Source organism: Nomascus leucogenys, chromosome 21, assembly GCF_006542625.1.
Source record: "Nomascus leucogenys isolate Asia chromosome 21, Asia_NLE_v1, whole genome shotgun sequence".
Lineage (NCBI taxonomy): Eukaryota > Metazoa > Chordata > Mammalia > Primates > Hylobatidae > Nomascus > Nomascus leucogenys.
The window spans coordinates 53,081,803-53,100,115 of NC_044401.1; the positions used below are offsets into that span (position 1 = coordinate 53,081,803).

The window sequence follows — 18,313 nt, forward strand, 5'->3', positions numbered from 1 at the left end:
GAATAGTATGCATGAGAATACCTGGATTCCAGGTAAAGAATTCCTGATCTTCCAAGAGTTATAGGAATTCAAATAATGTACTACAGATCTGAAGGCAATTATGTTATGAACATAAGCAGCAGCCTCATAGGAATAAATAATCTCCCAAAGGAATTGCTTTGAAGGAAACCATACCATTGTAGGAATGATGGTATGGTCTCAGTGTTCAAAAAAGCATCCATTGTGGTCACCTGGGGTTTGCGTTGTTACTTCTGTAGCTGCAGTTTGTATTGCGTGTGCATGTGTGTACATATGTGTCTGCTGTGTGTTTACTGCTATTGGAATGCCTTGGCGCAGCACAGGCCTCCCCAGGTGTCCACCCTCAACTCAGTTTAGCTAATACAACTAAAAGGAGCCATAGCCCTAGGAAAAGACATCAGATAGACTGAAATTGCCCTAGAGGCTCCCCTGGTTGCAGGAGCAGGAGAAAGGCATGTTTGGCATTCATTTGGCTGCTCCTGGAGGAGTCCTGGGGAAAGGGGGTTTGGGACTTACTCATACAGGTTTTCTATGTGACAGAGAGAGTTTCTTGTGATCTCACATGATAACCACTGTTAGGAACAGACTCTATCAGCTTGTTTAATTCTTAAGACAACCTCCTTGGAAAGGTAGCATTGTTCTCATTTTATAGATGAGAAAATTTGAGACACAGAAAAGTTAAACTACATCATCAATTAGCCAGTAACTAGCAGAGCCTGGATTTAAACTCAATTTGATTCCAAAACCCAGGCTCTTTCCACTAGCCAACACTATCTCTTCCCTTTGCCTCCTGGCCTCTGTGAAATGATTATAAGTCTCTCCCTCCCTGGAGGGCCCCCGAATATGAAACCCATTTCATTTATTTCAGGAAAGGCAATGTTCCCAATGGCCCACCAGACACTTAGGGTTGAGACTCATTTGCTTCTATTACTAACTCCCTTTGTCACCTTGGCAAACTCCTTAAGTTGCCTGGGCCTTGATGCCACTAGATGCAACTTCCAGCTGTAAAATTCAGTGACTGAATTCTGTGCACCCAGCCAAGTCCCGGCAGGTGGCGTGCCTCCTGTCCTGCGGGCTGTGCACAGCTCACCTCCAGGGTGCAGTCTTCTCTGAGCACCTGAGCTAGAAGCTTATCCCACTGCAACAGCATATGCTGCTTGTGGTCCATTTTACACTTGCCTGGCTCATCTTATTCATTCTCCTTCCATATCTTACCTGAACTCATCTGCATTCCTCATATATTTTATTTAACTCCTACACAGTATTCCAATTTATGAATAAACCATGTTTTAATTCCCCACGAGAGGTGGTTATTTCCATTCTTTGCACAAACAGTGCTGCAACTAATATTCTTTTACTTGGTTTCTTACGTACATGTGCAAGAGATTCTCTAGAGTAAATGTTCAGAAATGGAATTGCTGAGTCATAGGGTTTATGCATGATTGCCAAATTGTTCCCTGAAATGGCAGTACCAACACGCACCCCCATTAGCAACGTGTAAGACTTCCTTCTGCTTCTCATATCCTCACCAATACCTATCAAGCTTATTTTTTTTCCAAACTAACATTTTGACTGCATTTGACTTAATGCATTACATTTTCTTCTTTATATTTACACATCTTCCCTACTGGGCTATAAACTTTGTGAGGGCCGAATCCTTGCTTAATTCATTTTTATATTCCTCTCATAAAATTTATGGTGCTAAGTAAAATAAGGGGTTGTGAACAAATCAATAAAATACAGAATTAATTTATCTTGACCCAAGAAGATGATGAGTTCCATGTGGGCAGGGATGAGGCTTTCTACCTTTACTAATCTGGGGTGAAGACACAGGTAGAGAATCCCCATAAACTGCAGAGGTGGTTGCACAGTAGTCAAAGCTGGCCTACAGACATGGCTTCAAGATCCGTAGAAGACCGCAACCAATCTTGCAGAGATCTTAGCTGTAGATAATTTTTATCACAGTATTCATTGAATATTTATTGATGTTTGTGAATAGCCAATTTCCCAGTCTCTGGGGCTGTCTTTTTTAAGTAGCAAGAAGGCTGTTTCTGAATGGAACTTCCCCACCCCCAGCCCCACCCCATTACTAAGGGTTGGAGAGAATCCATATGTCCTTCAGACCAGGGTGCTGCCTGACCTATGGTAAATGCCTCTCCTTTTTGTCACCGCAGCATTTCCAGGCTGACTCATTTTCTAAATAAGCCACTTGTGGTTTTTGGTCTGACATCACATGTGGAAGAATGAGTAATTTTTTTAAGAACCAGAATTATATTCTATCAGAATAAGAAACATTGTGTATGTTACTCATGGTTTTAGGACAAGGGGTCAACACTGGTCACAGATTTCCTAACTTTCTCCCAGTCCTCCTTTCCCTGGGGCCAGGGGATGGAGAGCGAATGTAAAGAAAAGAGGTGGATATGCTGTAAATTTTTGTGTGCACCTCTTATTTTATCACACTGTGTAAAATTTAATACAATTGTCTTGCTGACTCTGCTAGATTAAATAAAAGTAATATGGCAAAGTAGCTCAGGCCATGAGCTCTGCTGCTGCACCACTTACGTTCAAGTCCCAGCTCTACCACTTGCCCAGCTGAATGACCCTGAATGAGTTATTGACCTTGATGTGCCTCCATTTCTCATTTATAAAATAATAACAGCACCTACCATATAGGCTTATTATAAGGAATACATAAGTTGATGTGCACTAAGTGTTTAGAATACTGCCTATGGAAGTGTCAGCAAATATTCCTATGAATCCATCACAATGTTTATGTTTATCTAAGTGCTCAAGAAATGTTTTGGCTAAATGAATGATTTCTCTTAAAACATATTTGGAATTGGGGATAGAAGCAATGGCTAGTGGCAGACTCTTGGTTTGTGAAGGGGGTCAGAGTACGCCACCTCAAAATATGCCACTTTGGCATATTGTTTGAGCTGAAGGCAACAGAACAACAGATGCAGGAAAGGTTTTCCGACTTCCCCCTTCCTGTCTGAAGCAGGACTAAAACTTCTTGTGGGAAGGGTGCCTCTCCCCCAGAAGGAAGGGAACAAACATTCTTATCACCAGAGACAGGGAGTTGACACTGAGATGAATCTCTACAGACAAAACCTTACTAAAACTTGTAACCCTTCTCTCCCATTAGTTTCTCCTATATATTTCCTACTTTCCCACAATTTACTGGCTGACTAGCCCAGACCCCCTTGTTTTGTCATATCGTCACAATTTATCATTCTTTGTTTAAAATGGTATACAAGTTTTGGGCTTAACAGCATGGGTCTTCATTTTCCTTATGAAGATTCCCATGTATGCATAAAAATATTAAATAAAATGTGTATACATTTGTCCTCTTCATCTGTCTTATGTATGCTTAATTTTCAGGCCCAGCCACAGAACATTAAGAGGACTTCTGCCTCCCCTACAGCTGGAAACAGAAGGAACTCTAAAGGTCAATTGGCTTGCGCCCAGGTACCCCACACATTGGTTTGGTTGGTTTGTTCCTTAGTTATATGTGTTGTGGGAGGAGGGCTCTCACCCCCCAGGTATCACTCAATGGGAGGTTCTACTTCCTGTTTTCTAAGTGTAAGAACAGGGTACGGTGCTCAATCCTTGAACTGTGAAAACAGAGAATGAGTAAGAAAGGAGACCCTGGTTATCGGAGAAATTCATTCTCTGACCTTGCAGCACCTACTGCCCGTGAAGAGAAGTTAAGATAGTGGCATTTGAAGGAGTGTTATCTTGTTGAGTTAGTAGGATGGGTGTCATGTGCAGGAAATATCTAGATACTTATTAACATTCAGATATTAACATTTTAATATATGGATTTTTTATCGGTGCAGATGTAGTGTTTATCTTCACAGCATCCGTGGTCTTTGGGAAAATACACTTGCGTATCAGGGAGTCATGAAGCAGCCAGAGTGAAATCCCTCAGAGCCCACCCTCAATTGCAAGCCTCTTTAGGATGCCTTCGTTGGGATCTATGGGAGCTTGGTTGTCAGAGCAGGTTGGTCCAGCCTCATTGGCACCACCACGTGGGCCTCAGCTGAGGAGCTTGATGATAGACCAGGCAAGTGAGTCTAAATTGACTCCTCCGGGATCAAGGGTTCTGTGCTTATTTGAAAGGTTACAAAGTCCATAATATAGGTAGAAATGCTGAGTTGCTGAAGGAAGGCTAGGTGTCTTGGAGGAGACAGATTCACTGGGGAGGTGTCAGAAGGCCCAGAAGTGGTATGTAAAGGACAGACACATTCTCAAACACTTGCAAACACATGTACACCTGCAGTCACACACACAAACTGACACAAACAGCTTCACATACCTAGATTTTTCACTCCCTACACTCAAGCGCGTGTGCACACACACACACTCACACACACACCTCATGGGCACTCTCTCCGCCTAAAGGGTGGCCAAGGGGTCAAGACCTCATGGCTGAATCAAACGTTGGTGAATGCTGCTGCTTTTATTACACCAAAGGTCTTAACGTTTATTAGGAGATGAACACAAAGCTTGGCATACTGCTGTCATAGTGGCATGCATTCTCCTCTATAGTGCAGCTCTGGAGTTCAAGGTTACTGCAGATTGCACATAAGAACCACTCTTCAGAGGGGAGAAAAGGGGAAACTGCAGATCCTTGTTCTCCCGAATATCAGCAGACTCAAGGTGCTTCACCACCACAGCAGCCTAAGATCTTGTAAGTTGGGTGGGTGTGCTTTAAACAGTAACACAGGTATGACAAGGGATCCAGGTTGGGGAAAGTTTCTAAAACTTAGGGCCAAGAGTACTTTTGGGGAAGTATATACTTCCCAAACAGGTATCACTGAATGGGGGCGGGGCATGCTTAGCACTGCAACTGAGCTAGGTTAAGCTGCCAGGAGTCCACGATTAATCCTGGTTTCACAGGGAAGAATAAGACATGACAGCACTGTCACAATAAGGCCACTAAACTCACAGTGAACGATGACTTCAGAAGGAAGTTTTCATGACTACAGGGAAGCAGCTCTTTCCTCTCTGATGCCAGGTACCCCTTGCTGGGTAGGCACCTGCCCTGAGACTGTCACATGGTCCTTTCTGGGCTGCACAACATCACTTAGCACAACAGAGCAGAGGAAGGGACCACACACATCAAGGTCATGGGACATCACCACCAAGCTGGCTGACTGTTGTTGGTGAATGTCTTAGATGCCTTTCCCGGTTGGGCCGGGTGCCCCGTGTGTCTGAAGAGCTAATCTGAAAAGAGGCTGGCAAAGGACTTCCTCAAGCTCCGGATGGTCTCCGCTTTGGCTTCATCCTCATTGGCTGAAGACCGGAAGAAGGAGGACTCAGAGAAGCTGAAGGCATTTGTCAGGGACTGCGACTTGCTTGAAGATAAAAACCAGAGAGAATGTGAGAGGGTGGTGTTCCCAGCAAGGCAGGGAAGGACGCTGACGTGAGGATACACAGCTAGAACCCCCACTCCCTCCCCGGGGAGACCAAGGTAATGGAGGATAAAGCCAGAAGTGGCCATGCTACCAAGACCCTGGGAGACCCTTAAGCTACTTCCTCACCCTCGGTGCTAATAGAATAGAAAGGGTGGGGACAGTGTGGGAACAAGGGAGAAGGGAAAAAATAAAGAAGGGAAAGAGGAGGAAGAAGTGACTCAAAGGCCGCTTCTTTAATTTAATCTAAAATGCCCAAGGGCTAAATTTCAGAGATCCCACCTTGGTAAGAACTAACCTAGGAATCTCACATTACTTTTCTGATGAAAAGAAGTCACAATGGGCCTGTGACGCTGGCACTGTCTTCTCTATCAACTGTCAACTGGTGGAGCCAGATCAGAAGACCTGGGCCAAAGTCTCGTTCTGCCACTCACTCCCTCCTAACTGGAGACAAGCCACGTGCCTCTCTTTGGGTTCTCTTCTGTCAAGTTTGGTAAAATGAAGATCTCTAGGCACTTTTGGCTCTTTCTATTCTGATCTCTTCTCTGATTCCAAAATAATACATTGGCTTGGCCCAAAACTCTAATGCTTCAATTTCCCTGTTCTCTTTTTTTTTTTTTTTTTTTTGAGACAGAATCTCTGTCTCAAAGGCTGGAGTGCAATGGTGCAATCTCGGCTCACTGCAACCTCCGCCTCCCCGGTTCAAGCGATTCTACCGCCTCAGCCTCCCAAGTAGCTGGGACTACAGACGGTCACCAGCATGCCCAGCTAATTTTTGTATTTTTAGTAGAGACAGGGTTTCACTTGGCCAGGCTGGTCTTGAACTCCTGACCTCGTGATCCGTCCGCCTCTGCCTCCCAAAGTGCTGGGATTACAGGCGTGAGCCACCGCACCCGGCAATTTCCCTGTTCTTAAAATGGATGTAGTAACCACCCTTGTAACCCTCCTCAGAGGAGCGCTAATATGAGGTCTATGGGGTTCAGGGTGTCCAGTGGCAAAAGAGATATATATCAGGCCTTTACAAGTTTCTTAGGGAGCTTTCTAATGAGAAAATCCAAACTACACACATTTTAGGGGCGTATTTTCCCCTTGAGAGACTAGTGGTTCACAGAGAAAAACCATGAAGCACAAGGCCATGTGGAGGCCCAGCCTGCACTCCAGGAGAGCACATGAGGTCTGGCTTCTTCACTGGCCCAGCTTTTCTCCTTCTTGACTCCCACTTGTTCCTGCTGCTTTCTGGCTCCAGAACTCTTCTCCTGGTGTCTTGGGACTCTCAGCCCTCCCTTAAATGCTGGGTGCAGCTCAGGAGAAACTCCCTTCTACAGAACTGTGAGCAGTCTCTCTCTGCCTGCAGTGACTGTGAACAGACACCCTGCCTTTCATTATGGCTGGGAACGAGACCCAACACGTTGGCCTCTGGGAGTGGGGGCACTCCTCAGCCCGCACAGGCAGAGTACTGGAGATGAGCCTCCAGCTTGTCATCAGAGGCTGGCTCTATTCAACAGCTTCAGCCCAGAGGCAGTGACAATCCAAGGATCTGCCCTTACACGGGGGCTAGAGTTGGCTAGTGAGAAGGCAGGAGGGATTAAAAAAAATTCAGCAGGCAGGAAACAGCTGGGCTGAAGGGACATTATGTGGCAGGCAAGAGGCAAGAGGTGCCACTGGCCAAAGCTGGGGAGCAAGAGTGGGTGATGCCCCTTCCATCACGCGGGACTGGAAGACCCAGAGAAAGTGACCATCTGGACACCTGAGCCCCGCAACCTTGGCTCTGCCACTAATTAGAGGAGTAGCTTGGCTTTGAGAAAAAAAAAAAATTTTTCTTTGAGCAAAGTTTTCTCATCTGCAATGACTACATGATCTCCTAGTGGCTCATTTCAACTCCAGAATTCTCCAGCCCCCTTTTCTCCCTCCCTGAAGAGTCATTTGTTGCCCGTCGCCTCACTCTGAGAAGCAGGGGTGTATCACTACCATCCCCTTACCATCCCCCTAAGGCTACAGCTGTCTGTGCTGAAGGTGGTGACCGAAGTCTGCTGGGGACACTGCACAAGCAATCAGAGGCCTTTGTGGGAGAGAGGGCAGAACTGATCATCGTCCACATCCAGGTGCTGTCCCTCCCAAAGACAGCTCTGCTGCTTGCAGGGGTCTGTGCAGCGGGGCAGTGTGGAGGGGCTTCTAGGGTGATTGCTGGGTGTGGGGGAACCCAAGAGGATGGAGGTCCTCAGCGTCTCTGCCTGGGAACTCCTCTGCTGCCCACACCAGAAACTGACCTCCTTTGGACAGAGCTGAAGGTAAAATGTTGAAATGGATTTAACTACTTCCCTCTTTTCATTCTGGGCAGCCTTACTGATTGCATACTCTGAACTGTGAGTCAGAGGCAGAAAGATTAAAAAATTTTTTTTTTACAAAGAAAGAAACACACAAAAAGGAATGGAAAAAAGAGTGGGAGACAGGGTTTAAAATAAACAAACCAAAACCTTAAGCTAGTACAAGACTAAAGAAGGGACAGTGACTCTGCCATAGTGCCACTTCCCAGGAAGAAAGGGAAGGAGGTTGAATTTCTAGCTAAACTTTAGACTTTCACTTCCCTCTTTCCTCCCTTCTCCAGTGAACCCTAACCATTCCTCTAACCAAACACACACACACACACACACACACACACACACACACACACACACACAAAAACAAACAAAAAAAAAACAAAAACAAATCCCATCACAAAATATCTGTAGGAGGAGACCTGATTGAAGGTGATTTCTAGCAGCTCTGGAGCCCAAGGCCCACAAGGAGGGTGGGAGGAGGGGAGGGAGGAGCTGCTGAGTTGTCTCTTACTTGAGCTGTGGGTGAGGCTGGGGCTTCTGTGGTGGAGCAGCCAGGGGTGGCTGGGCCTCTGCCAGGGAGCTGCTGCTGGAGGGTGCATCTCCGTGGGTGGTGGGGCCGCCCGGCCGCTGAGGAGCCGAGGAGGAGGAAGAGGAGGAGGAAGAGGAGGAAGGTGGCAGTGACGGTCCAGGGGGGAGCCGGCGTGGAGGCAGCACCTTGCCTGGGGGCTGCATTCCTTGGGGTTGCCCAGGGCCCCCTAGGTTCAGTACAAGAAAAACTTCATAATTTAACCATATAAAAATGTTTCCTTATTAGAATCTATGCCTCAAAGGGTGTGGTTAGTTAATTACCAAAAGGATAAGCTCTATTCCAAGAAGCTGGAGTCTCTGAAGGGCCCTAAAGGGGGTCCTTGGTTAGCTATCTTTGTACATAGCCACTAAGTGCTCCTCAGAAACGCAGCGACTCAGCCACAGCAGCAGTCAGCAGGACAAGGAGGAACCAGGGACGAGTGGCCCCGTCAGAGGTGCACTCTCTCACAGAGGGCCCTAGAATGCAGGGTCCTCACCCCTCCTCCCTAGAGGTGTCTCAGGCACAGACCACCCTGCTCCAGGGTTTACTGGGAAGTCTCAAGTTCCACATGGCAGATGCAGGACAGGGCGGTGGAGAGAGCACTGGATCTCAGAATTAGTCTACCAGTGACTCCCTGAGCAAGTCGCCAAACTTCCCTGGGCCTTAGTTTTCCCAAACATAAAACTTTAAAAAGTGTAAGCCCTGGTCTTAGTTGTCTTTTAAGGGGTAGTGTTTCAAAGATAATAGGGTCGAGCAAGTTCTTCAAAAAGTATTCCGTACCTTATGATCACCTCGATGGTCACTGACATATGTTGTTTTATGGAGCTGCCCTTGGTCCTGCTCCAAGCCTGCGTGGGTCTGATTGCCAGGCCCACCATGCCCCACCAGGGCTTCATTTTAGCATTAACTCATGCCCACAACCAGGAGAAATCCACTCTTCCCAGGCACTGTTTTGCCTCTCAGTAATATCCTCAAGGGGTTCTAGCAGGATGAACCTCTCAGGCATATGTGGTAGAATTCTCCAGACATCCAAACCCTACTCTCCCCTGGGGATGTTGTGGGTGCCGTTTGGCAAATAAAAGCCCCCCTAAAAAGGAACAGTACACCCTCCTCCCAGCATGAAACACAAAACTATCTGGTGGCCTGGAGAGGAAAAAGGTCCTCCTTCCTCTGGGAGTTGACAGGCATTAAGGTGGTACCAGATTGCCTAGAGTTTGCTGAGGAGGGTCCCAACACTTAGAAATCAAAAGCCATCCCCATTAGTACCTACTGACTAATGGAAATGATGCACGACTGCCCTGGGAGGTCCAGTCTCTCAGCCTCAATCCCACAGTCCACATCCATGGGCTTGCTGGAGGGAGTGGACTTACAGAAACTCAGCACCAGCTAGTTGTATCATCACTTAGTTTTTAAGAAACACCAGAACATCTGCGCCCTCTGGAGAGGCAGAACTGTACGTCTATGCCACCTGTGCACCCACGACTATCCGCTCAGTTCCCCACTATAGGGCACAGAATACCATTTATCATCTAACCAAATAATACCAGAGTTAGTTACAGAGAAATAAACACATACATAAATCAATGGAATTCTGCAGGTTTAAGAAGCTCCAAATTCAAATCAAATAACTAGTGAAGATGATAGATTAGCAGATTATTTCACATTAACCAGCTTTTGCCATTTCCAAAGTTTGGCATCATTTGTATTAGCATTTTCCGGTAAGGTAATACAGGTTAATAGCTCAGTCTCTTGCACCAGAAACCTGAGTGCTTTCCCATTTGTGCAGATACTTGGATAGCCAGAAACTTTACAACTTAACACTGAAGACAGATATAACTTTTCCTTTATTGCACATTAAGCTGTACAAGAGTCACAAAAGAGAGGTACTTCAATCACACTTCCAGCATTGGCTGAGGTTCTCCCAGTTGGATCAGTACAAAAAAAGGGGACAACGTCAGGAAAGAAATAGGTACAAAACACCTGAATGGCAATCCTATACTGTGACACAGATGTCCCCCAGGCCACAGAGTTGTCCCTAAGCATGCTGCCTGGGGGCACATAACAGTCAGGTTATGCTATCTGCTTGCATGTAGCAGTGGGAGCCCTAACCAATTTCTCCCCCACCTGAAAGACCTTGGCTGACACCACCCTGTAGCCTGACTGAATTCAAATGGCAACTTTGCATTTGTAGCTCACAAATGACACATGAAAAGCACCGGATGTACACACTGATAACATGCAGAGAAGCAATACCACCATCAGCTCATCGCTTGGACAAAAATATAAGATAAAATAATGTATTCCTCCATTCTGGGAAATGTTACTTTATTCTCTTCTATCATTTCATCAGATTGGGAGGTATTTAAGGACCTGATTCTTACGCAACCCATCTGGAAGTGCAAATATGCACATATGTATATATTTACAAAAGATCAACTACCATCATCAGCTGAGGGAGGGATTACAGATGACAACATTCACACTCAATGCATTTCTCTGTGGCCTCAGAATTTACCAGCAATCAAAGGAGAAACCAAGGCACAAGCCCCTGGACATGTAACTCTTGTTACATACCACCAACACTAGTTCCTTCTCAGATCTGGGAGTCCAGAACGGTGACATGACAGTATAGAGGTGGAAGGGAATGTAAAAGTAGAGCCAGCAGCATTTCTTCTCAAAGGCAAGCTGCTGGCATGAACTTCCACGGACCATGGTGTTAGAGGCGGCTGCTTGGTGCCCGTTCCCAGCCTGACCGGGAGATGGCAAGATGTAGCACTGAAGCTAAGGCCTGGTTTAATGAACTGCCTCAGCATCTGCTCAGGTGCTGCTTGTCAGAGGGAAGAGAACAAACTGGTGAGGGTTCCTCAAGAGCCACCACTGTGGAGCCTCTGTCCAAAACACACACAAGCTAAATCTGAGACAATTCCTCCCAGGAAAGAGAAAGCTCCTCAATCTCTGGACCCTGGAGGGCTGTGGTAAACAGCTGAGAACTGAAGCAGGAGTCAACCTCAGGGTTCTGTAGGCAGAGTACCCACTCAAGTGACATGGGACATTTTTGATTTGGTCTCCCATTATGATGCCTCAGGAGAGGCCAAGAGCAGAATGGACAAATCCCTGAAAGACCTTCAGTAGCTCCCTGCATTCTATGTCCAACATTGCCAAGGAATTATCTCTGTACACAGGTCAAGCTTTGGGAACAGAAAGCAGCCTCAGGTCCACACAAGCGCACACATGGCTGATCCAGAAACAGCAACAATGAAGAAACAACTGAGATCAACGCATACAAAATACTCACAGGTTCACTTTGATATTGCACATCAGCGGCCCTATTTTTAAAAAATCTCATAGCTAATTAGTTAATAATAAAATAAAGGGTACACTGGGATGTAAAATACAGAACACATTCCTGGAAATAGCTTGTTCTTTGTATTTCATGTCATCACTAAAAACACAAGAGCTCTACAGGCACAGCCAGCCTATTCACATAAACTCAAACTGCACCAAATTTTAGCAAATGGAGAAATAGGTGGATGCCTTCAAATTCAGTGGATGAAGCTATGGAAGTTTGATCTTGAAAATCTCTTAATGTTCTAACTAGTTACAATAGTCATGCAGAAAGAAAGCGAACAGCACAGTTCATTGAAGATCCCAAGCACACTGGTGGAGGGAAAGTTGGGGGTGGGGGATTTAATCTGAGCTTGGGGGGAGAAGGAGAGGAGTTGGGTTTTCTTTTTGTGGTTTCCGTTTCTCCCCTGTCCACCCCCCTACTCCCATTTCACCCCACATTATATATTACTTTTAAAAACACTATCAAACCACCCAGAAGATAGAGTCACACTGGACTTGGGAGAGGCACAATTCTTTTGTACACTGTTGACAAACAGCCCTGGAATCACAAGTTATACAGAGAAAACATAAGTGAGCATTACAAGCACGAACAGGAACAGGTAAACAACCAGACAGAGGAGCTGACACTGCATAGGAAAAACACAGTCCAGTCAGCATTGAAAGAACGCAGCAACGGCACCAGTGGGAGGGTCTGTTTCCCCCTCCCCGCTTTCCTTTCATTTGTTTTTGGCTTAAAATTTCTGCTTTGAAAAATTAACTACCAATCATTTTAAGAAGCTTGGACTTGTTTTGGCCCTACTGCAATGCCATTACAGTCGAGAATATACTGTAAACAACCTTGAGGGGGTGGCCGCTGAGGTGGGGTCTTGCTCGAGTCCAGATCCTTATGTGTTCCGCTCTGGAAGACAAAAATGCAAGAGATAAAAACAAAACTCCAAGCCACTGAATTCCAAAGAGAAACCACGTGGCTCCATGGCAAGGCCGCAGTGGAATCCGGTGGGACCTGGTGGGATCCAGTGGGATCTGGCCATAAGCTTCTGCTGCTCCAGAAACACCTTAAAGGGGATCCTCAGCCTCGGGTGTTGCTGGGGCAGTGTGGGCAGTCTGGGGCTCGGAGCCACTCTGGTAACAATGCCTGAGACCTCTTCAACCCCTTTTTCATTTTCCTCCATTTAGACTCATTCTTTCTAGAAGCTTTGCGTCCTCTAGCACCACCTGGTTTCTTTTCTGGTTTTCTGGTGCCTGTCCAAGTCCAGCTCCTACTCCTACGTACAGGCCTGGCTGTCTAAAGGAAAGGGAGAGCCAATGCCAAACCCCAGAGACAGGGTTGGACTATAGGTGGCTCTAGGGGCAGGTGAGCAGGAGGGCAGGGGAGGAGTGTATGTGTGCGAATGCCCGCGCCCAGCTGGACCTAGTGACTAGCCTAGGCTTGGCTCACTTCTCATCTGGAGTTAACTCCGGAGTGGGATCGGTTTTGGGCCTGATTCAGGAGATCAGATCCACTCTTTGGACTTGGCTGGGAACTCCCAAAGGGAGGGACTTGAAGAAAGGGGTTGTCATTTGTTTCTCAGAACCCTCCTTACCTTAGAGGGAAGGAATAAGACATTAATGTTTGTAACAGCGCTCAAGGCCAGGCTGCTTTTCCCTTCCAAACAGCATGATTACACTTAACCCAACAGCATGGCTCCGATCCCATGCTCCCTCTCCCAGCCATGATTCTGATTATGCCCTGATGGGCTCAAAGACCTGTGCGACTTAGTTTGTCTAACGTTTGTAGTAGAGGCAGTGAACGTTTGGAGTCTGAGTTCAGCACAAGGGAAATGCTCTGTGAAGCCTAAAGCCTGCCAAGTGTGCCAATGGTGATGTCAATGAGGGGCTTCCAAGGCAAGGCGGTGGCTAAAAACAAGCATGTCCTCAGTGAGCATCCGCTTCACCATCAGTGCTCCTCTCCCCTTTTGATGTGCCCCTCAGCCCTACTCCCACATAAAGCTGCTTCTCCTCCTGCTCCCCATTTCCCTTGGGAATCCCATTCTGGCCATTTATCTCCCTGCCTGTTATGGCCTGTTTTCAGCTCCACTGCTAGGGAAGTGTTACCTTCTCAGTATCACAGTCTTTTAACTTCATTACTCAGAACTGTTCTACTGAGAGGATTTGGGATAGTAGCTGGGAGGGGGGCCTTTGAAATGTCCTCAGTGCCACCACATCAGAGTGCCCATTCTACCATAACCCCAACCCCCTCAAGTCACAGTGAGAACACTACTTCCTTTCCCTTCCTCTGGGGACCTTCTTGGGATCCATAAGGCACAGTCTGAGCCTGACACTGCAATACCCATACCCGGGAAGCCAGCTGGAAACCACTCCATCCCATCAGCCTTCAGGACTCCTCCACTTTTCCCTCCTGGTGTCTGAGTCACCATCTTCCCTGGACTAACTTTGGTCATGCCTTTATCATTTCTTGCTAGAACAGTCTCCTAATTCTTTTATCTCTTTCTTTCCAATCTATCTTCTCTGGGGCTATTATCCCCCTAAACCTTTTTTCTAGTTGTGTCTCTTAACTTCTCTAAATCATCTAGAGCTGACATTTATGGAGTGCTTACTGTGTTCCAAGTAACATGGGTGCACTACTGTGCACCATCTCCCTGTGCCTCACAATACTGTATGAGGTATCATCAGCACTCCTGGTTGCTTCAGCATGGCTGGGCTTGCCCTTTCTAGCCTTCTCCCTCCTTTATGTCATAAACAGCTGCTCATTCCAGGCCTGATCCTCTACTGTTCATTCTCTAGTCTGGCCCATGCCTTCAACACCACAGCCTCTCATGGTCAGAGACATACTTAGGTTAAGGACAGAAAAAGTCACAGTTGGTGAAGCTACTGGACTGGCTCTCGCTGGTCTCTCCCCTAGGGCCTCATGCCCAGTACCACTGAAGGGTCCCAATGCATCATCTCAAATGTTGGCCAAGAGCAGCTTACGATGTTCTCCTCCCAGAGAATTGGTATTCCCAGAGAGGGTTACAGAAGACTATGTAGCATAAGAGCAGAACCAGGGCCAGTGGGCACAAAAGCTCTGGGCAGACTTTCACTTACAAGCAGAACTTTCTTTTCTAAAAACAGTGAGATAGGCTGTTTTGGGAGGTAGATGTATATGTTCACATAGTGGGTAGTGAATGACCTGACAAAGACATCATAGATATTATTCCTTCTTTAAATATGAGATTGACTGGATGAATGCTAAGGTTCCTTCCAATCCTGTGAAACTATGATTCCAAGAAAACATTTTAAATCCCATAGATTAAGCTTTAATGGTAGAACTCCAGACACAGGATGAGCTCACAGGGGTGATCATACCATGCAGGCTGGCCTTGTCTTTCCTCAGCCATAGAAATATACATGTAAGACACCCACAGATGAACTAAGCCCAGAAGTGCCCTTCTCCAGGCTTCAGAGGAAGAGCTCCCGGAGGCAGTCCTTTGGGCTGGAGCCTGGGAATATGCTTTGGCCACCCTTGATGGCGCCTAGGAAGCTTCTCTTGGCCCCGGCTCCACTGAGATTGTGTATGGAAGACTTCTCAGGGGCTATGGGAGGCGGGGAGGAGAATTCCCAAAGACTGTCCCTTGCCAGGCTGAGACACCCTGGCTCCACCTACAAGCCTGCTGTCTGCTAGGGGCTCCGGGCCTATTCCCTGTGGGGCTTGGCTACCATGGGATCTGTTTCCAGTCACCCAGAGCATCCTGGGATGCTGAATTCCACAGAAGTCTGGCCACTCTGGCGTCACTGCCAAAGTCTGGCGTGGAGCCAGCCCACAGCAGGAACTCATGGCCAGACTGAGAGGCAGAGTTTTCCTCAGGAAGTTGGATTGATTCAAACAGGTAAGAATGTGAAGTTCAGTGCTTGTGCCTAGCTGTACACAAAATGGAAGGGGAATAAATGACCTTATAGTAGCATTAAAAAAAAAACAAAACCCAGCTGGGTGAGGCTCACAACTGTAATCCTAACACTGTGGGAGGCCGAGGTGCGCAGATCACTTGAGCCCAGGAGTTCGAGACCAGCCTGGATAACATGATGAAACGCTGTCTCTACAAAAAATACAAAAATTAGGTGGGCATGGTGGTATGTGCTTGTAGTCCCAGCTACCCAGAGGGCTGTGGCAAGAGGATAGCTTGGGCCTGGGAGGTGGATGCTGCAGTGAGCCAGGATCATGCCACTGCCTAGGCAACAGAGTGAGCCCCGTCTCAAAAAAATAAATAAATAAATCATAAACCCCAAACAACCTTGGGTTTACAGAGTGACAACAGGCTCAGAGGGTGTCAGTCTGTAATGATGCTGCCACAAATCGGATGCAGCTGGAGGTATGTCTGTGTCTTGACAAGGGGAAGTGATAGGACCACTGTTCTTTTGGCTGATCAAGCCTCATGAGAGAGCACTGCAACCAGTTCTGGCCACCTCTTAAGGGGGATGCTAGCAGAAAAACATGGGTACATGGAGCAAATAGGATGGTGAGAAGTCTCAAAATGACATCTTTACGCATGTGACTTTGGGCAAGTTACTTATCCTGAGTCACAGTTTCCCAAATGGTATAAATAAGGTAACCATGGAAGCACCTAGGGCTTAGTAGAAGACTGAAATTAGTCAAATGTAAATCTGAATAGTGTGAAGGGCTGGCTTGGGTAGTAGTGAGCTTCCTGGCATGAGAGGTATTTCAGCAGTGCTTGGACAAACTGGTCAGGGGGGCTCATGTAGCTGCAGGCACATGACTTCTACAGGCCCTTCTGGCTCTAGGCTTCCATGAATTCATTTATGCATTTTTTTTTTTTTTTTTTTTCAGTTCTTCCAGCGTGTGAGAACAGAGACAAGCCCTTCTTAGCTACAGAGTTTTCGAGACTAGCCTGGACCAGCTACAGAGTCTTGAACTCAGCAAGACCCTAGGGTTATTGGGCCTGTGCAGAGATGTCTTGCAGGTATAGGCTTTCAGGAGCCTGGCAAGGAGAGTGTGCTGCTTCCATCAAAGCTAATTGGGCTGGTATCCTGCTATGCTGAATCCACTGGGCTTAGTGATCAGAGAAGCCAGGGAGGAAGGAGAGAGCTGGTGAAGCTCAAGACTCCTTCAGGTTGGTAGGTCCACCACTTGTTAAGGAAGGAATGCAAGGATTTTCCTTACATAGAGATATAGACTCACAAATGCCCAGCTCATTCCATTCTTACCTTCCCCTCTGCTGATGTGGGAGCACCAAAAGGGCATGGTGCATGGTATTGTGGAGAACTCCCTGAACTGGGGCCCAGAAGATCCAGCTCTCCTGCTTAGCAGCTGTGTGACCTTGGGCAAGTCAGTTGCCTTCTCTTTGCTGATATGTGAAACAAAGATACATCTGCCAGCCCAAGACATCTTAAATAAGGATTGTTAGGCTTAAACTAAAGAGTGTGCTTTGAAAACTGTAAAGTGTTAGACAATGTAAGTGAGCATCCTACTATTATTGAAATAATAAATATCAATCCAAAGGAAAGGAGGTCTAATGTTAGAATTTCATGCATCAGTGGAGAAGATACTGTTGTGTGGTTTCCTGTCACCTGATGCATAGCAGTTTCATGTGTAGGGAATTCTGGTCTGGGTTATACCATGCCTTCTGTATATTGCTTAGTTCCAGCAAGGTCCCTGCAGAAATGGTAAATATTAGCTCTTGAGATGATCAGAAAGGAAATCACTGGCTTGTGACAGAAACCAAGCCCATGGATGAGGGTTTGTGGGTTTTTGTCAAAGGCAACTTTAAAATGCCATCCTGCGGCTTTTGGCAGACAAGCTGGAGAAAGGAGCTCCTGAAGTCCCAGCAGGATGGAAAGCTGAGGAAGGAAAGACATTGAGTGACTCAACACTTGTGAGCTGTTGGCCTGAGACCAGCTGCCCCAACCAAGGAGGAAGGCCTGTGCTTGCTCAGCATATCTGAGACAGGAAATTGGGAAAGGGTCCCAGGGTCTGGCCCCAGGAAAGAGGCCAGGCCAAGCTCCTTGCCGGACACGCCACAGAACTATTCTGATCAGCTCCCCCAGGCCCCGCTCCCTGGTCTAGGACCCCAGGGAGAATGAGGCAGCGGGAAAGAATGTGGTCGGGAGGTTGTAGGTTTAGTTGGTGCAAAGGGGACCACATGTTTTGAGGCACCTTGGGATCTTTCTGGGCTTGCCCCTGCAGTCACCAGCGCCCACCTTCCTTCCTCTGAAAGGTTTTAAAAGTTGCCCAGGGATGAGCCGCTTCTCCTTCCCTCCTGGGGGGAGTTGCTTCTCTGCTTGCAGGGCTCATCTCCTGGAGTGGGGCCCTCCCATAACCCAGGACCCAAGAAATATCCCATGGGGGCAGTCCCTGAGTCTTCTGGGGGCACTGAGGGGCAGGTCACTCAAGGTCAGAATGTCAGTTTCAAATGATTAAAGATGTCCCTGAAAAGTTAAGACAGTCCCAGAATAGTCAGTTTCTCTTAATAGTCTGTTAAGGGATCTAGTCACTAGTGGCTTTATCTGAACCTGCCCCAAATCTCCTCACATTCTCAGCTTATACTCACTGGGGAAGAAATTTGCTAAAGCCATTCCTGCTGTGGGAAGCAGGAAGGCCTTTCATTTGTCCTAAATTTACCTCTTCTAAGCTCAAGTGAAGCCCTGTTAGT

At 47.0% G+C, this 18,313-nt stretch overlaps 1 protein-coding gene across 1 annotated transcript in view; it reads right to left on the reverse strand.

The window, feature by feature from the left end:
• Positions 1–3,827: 3,827 nt before the first annotated feature.
• Positions 3,828–18,313, reverse strand: part of SYN2 (synapsin II) — a 185,362-nt gene continuing 170,876 nt past the window's right edge. The window contains exons 11-13 of the mRNA XM_003264986.4: positions 12,507–12,567; positions 8,265–8,508; positions 3,828–5,378 (exon numbers count right to left, since the gene is read on the reverse strand). Of these exons, the coding sequence (XP_003265034.2) occupies positions 5,243–5,378; positions 8,265–8,508; positions 12,507–12,567 (441 nt within the window). The 3' untranslated portion in view covers positions 3,828–5,242. The remainder of the gene's footprint in view (positions 5,379–8,264; positions 8,509–12,506; positions 12,568–18,313) is intronic.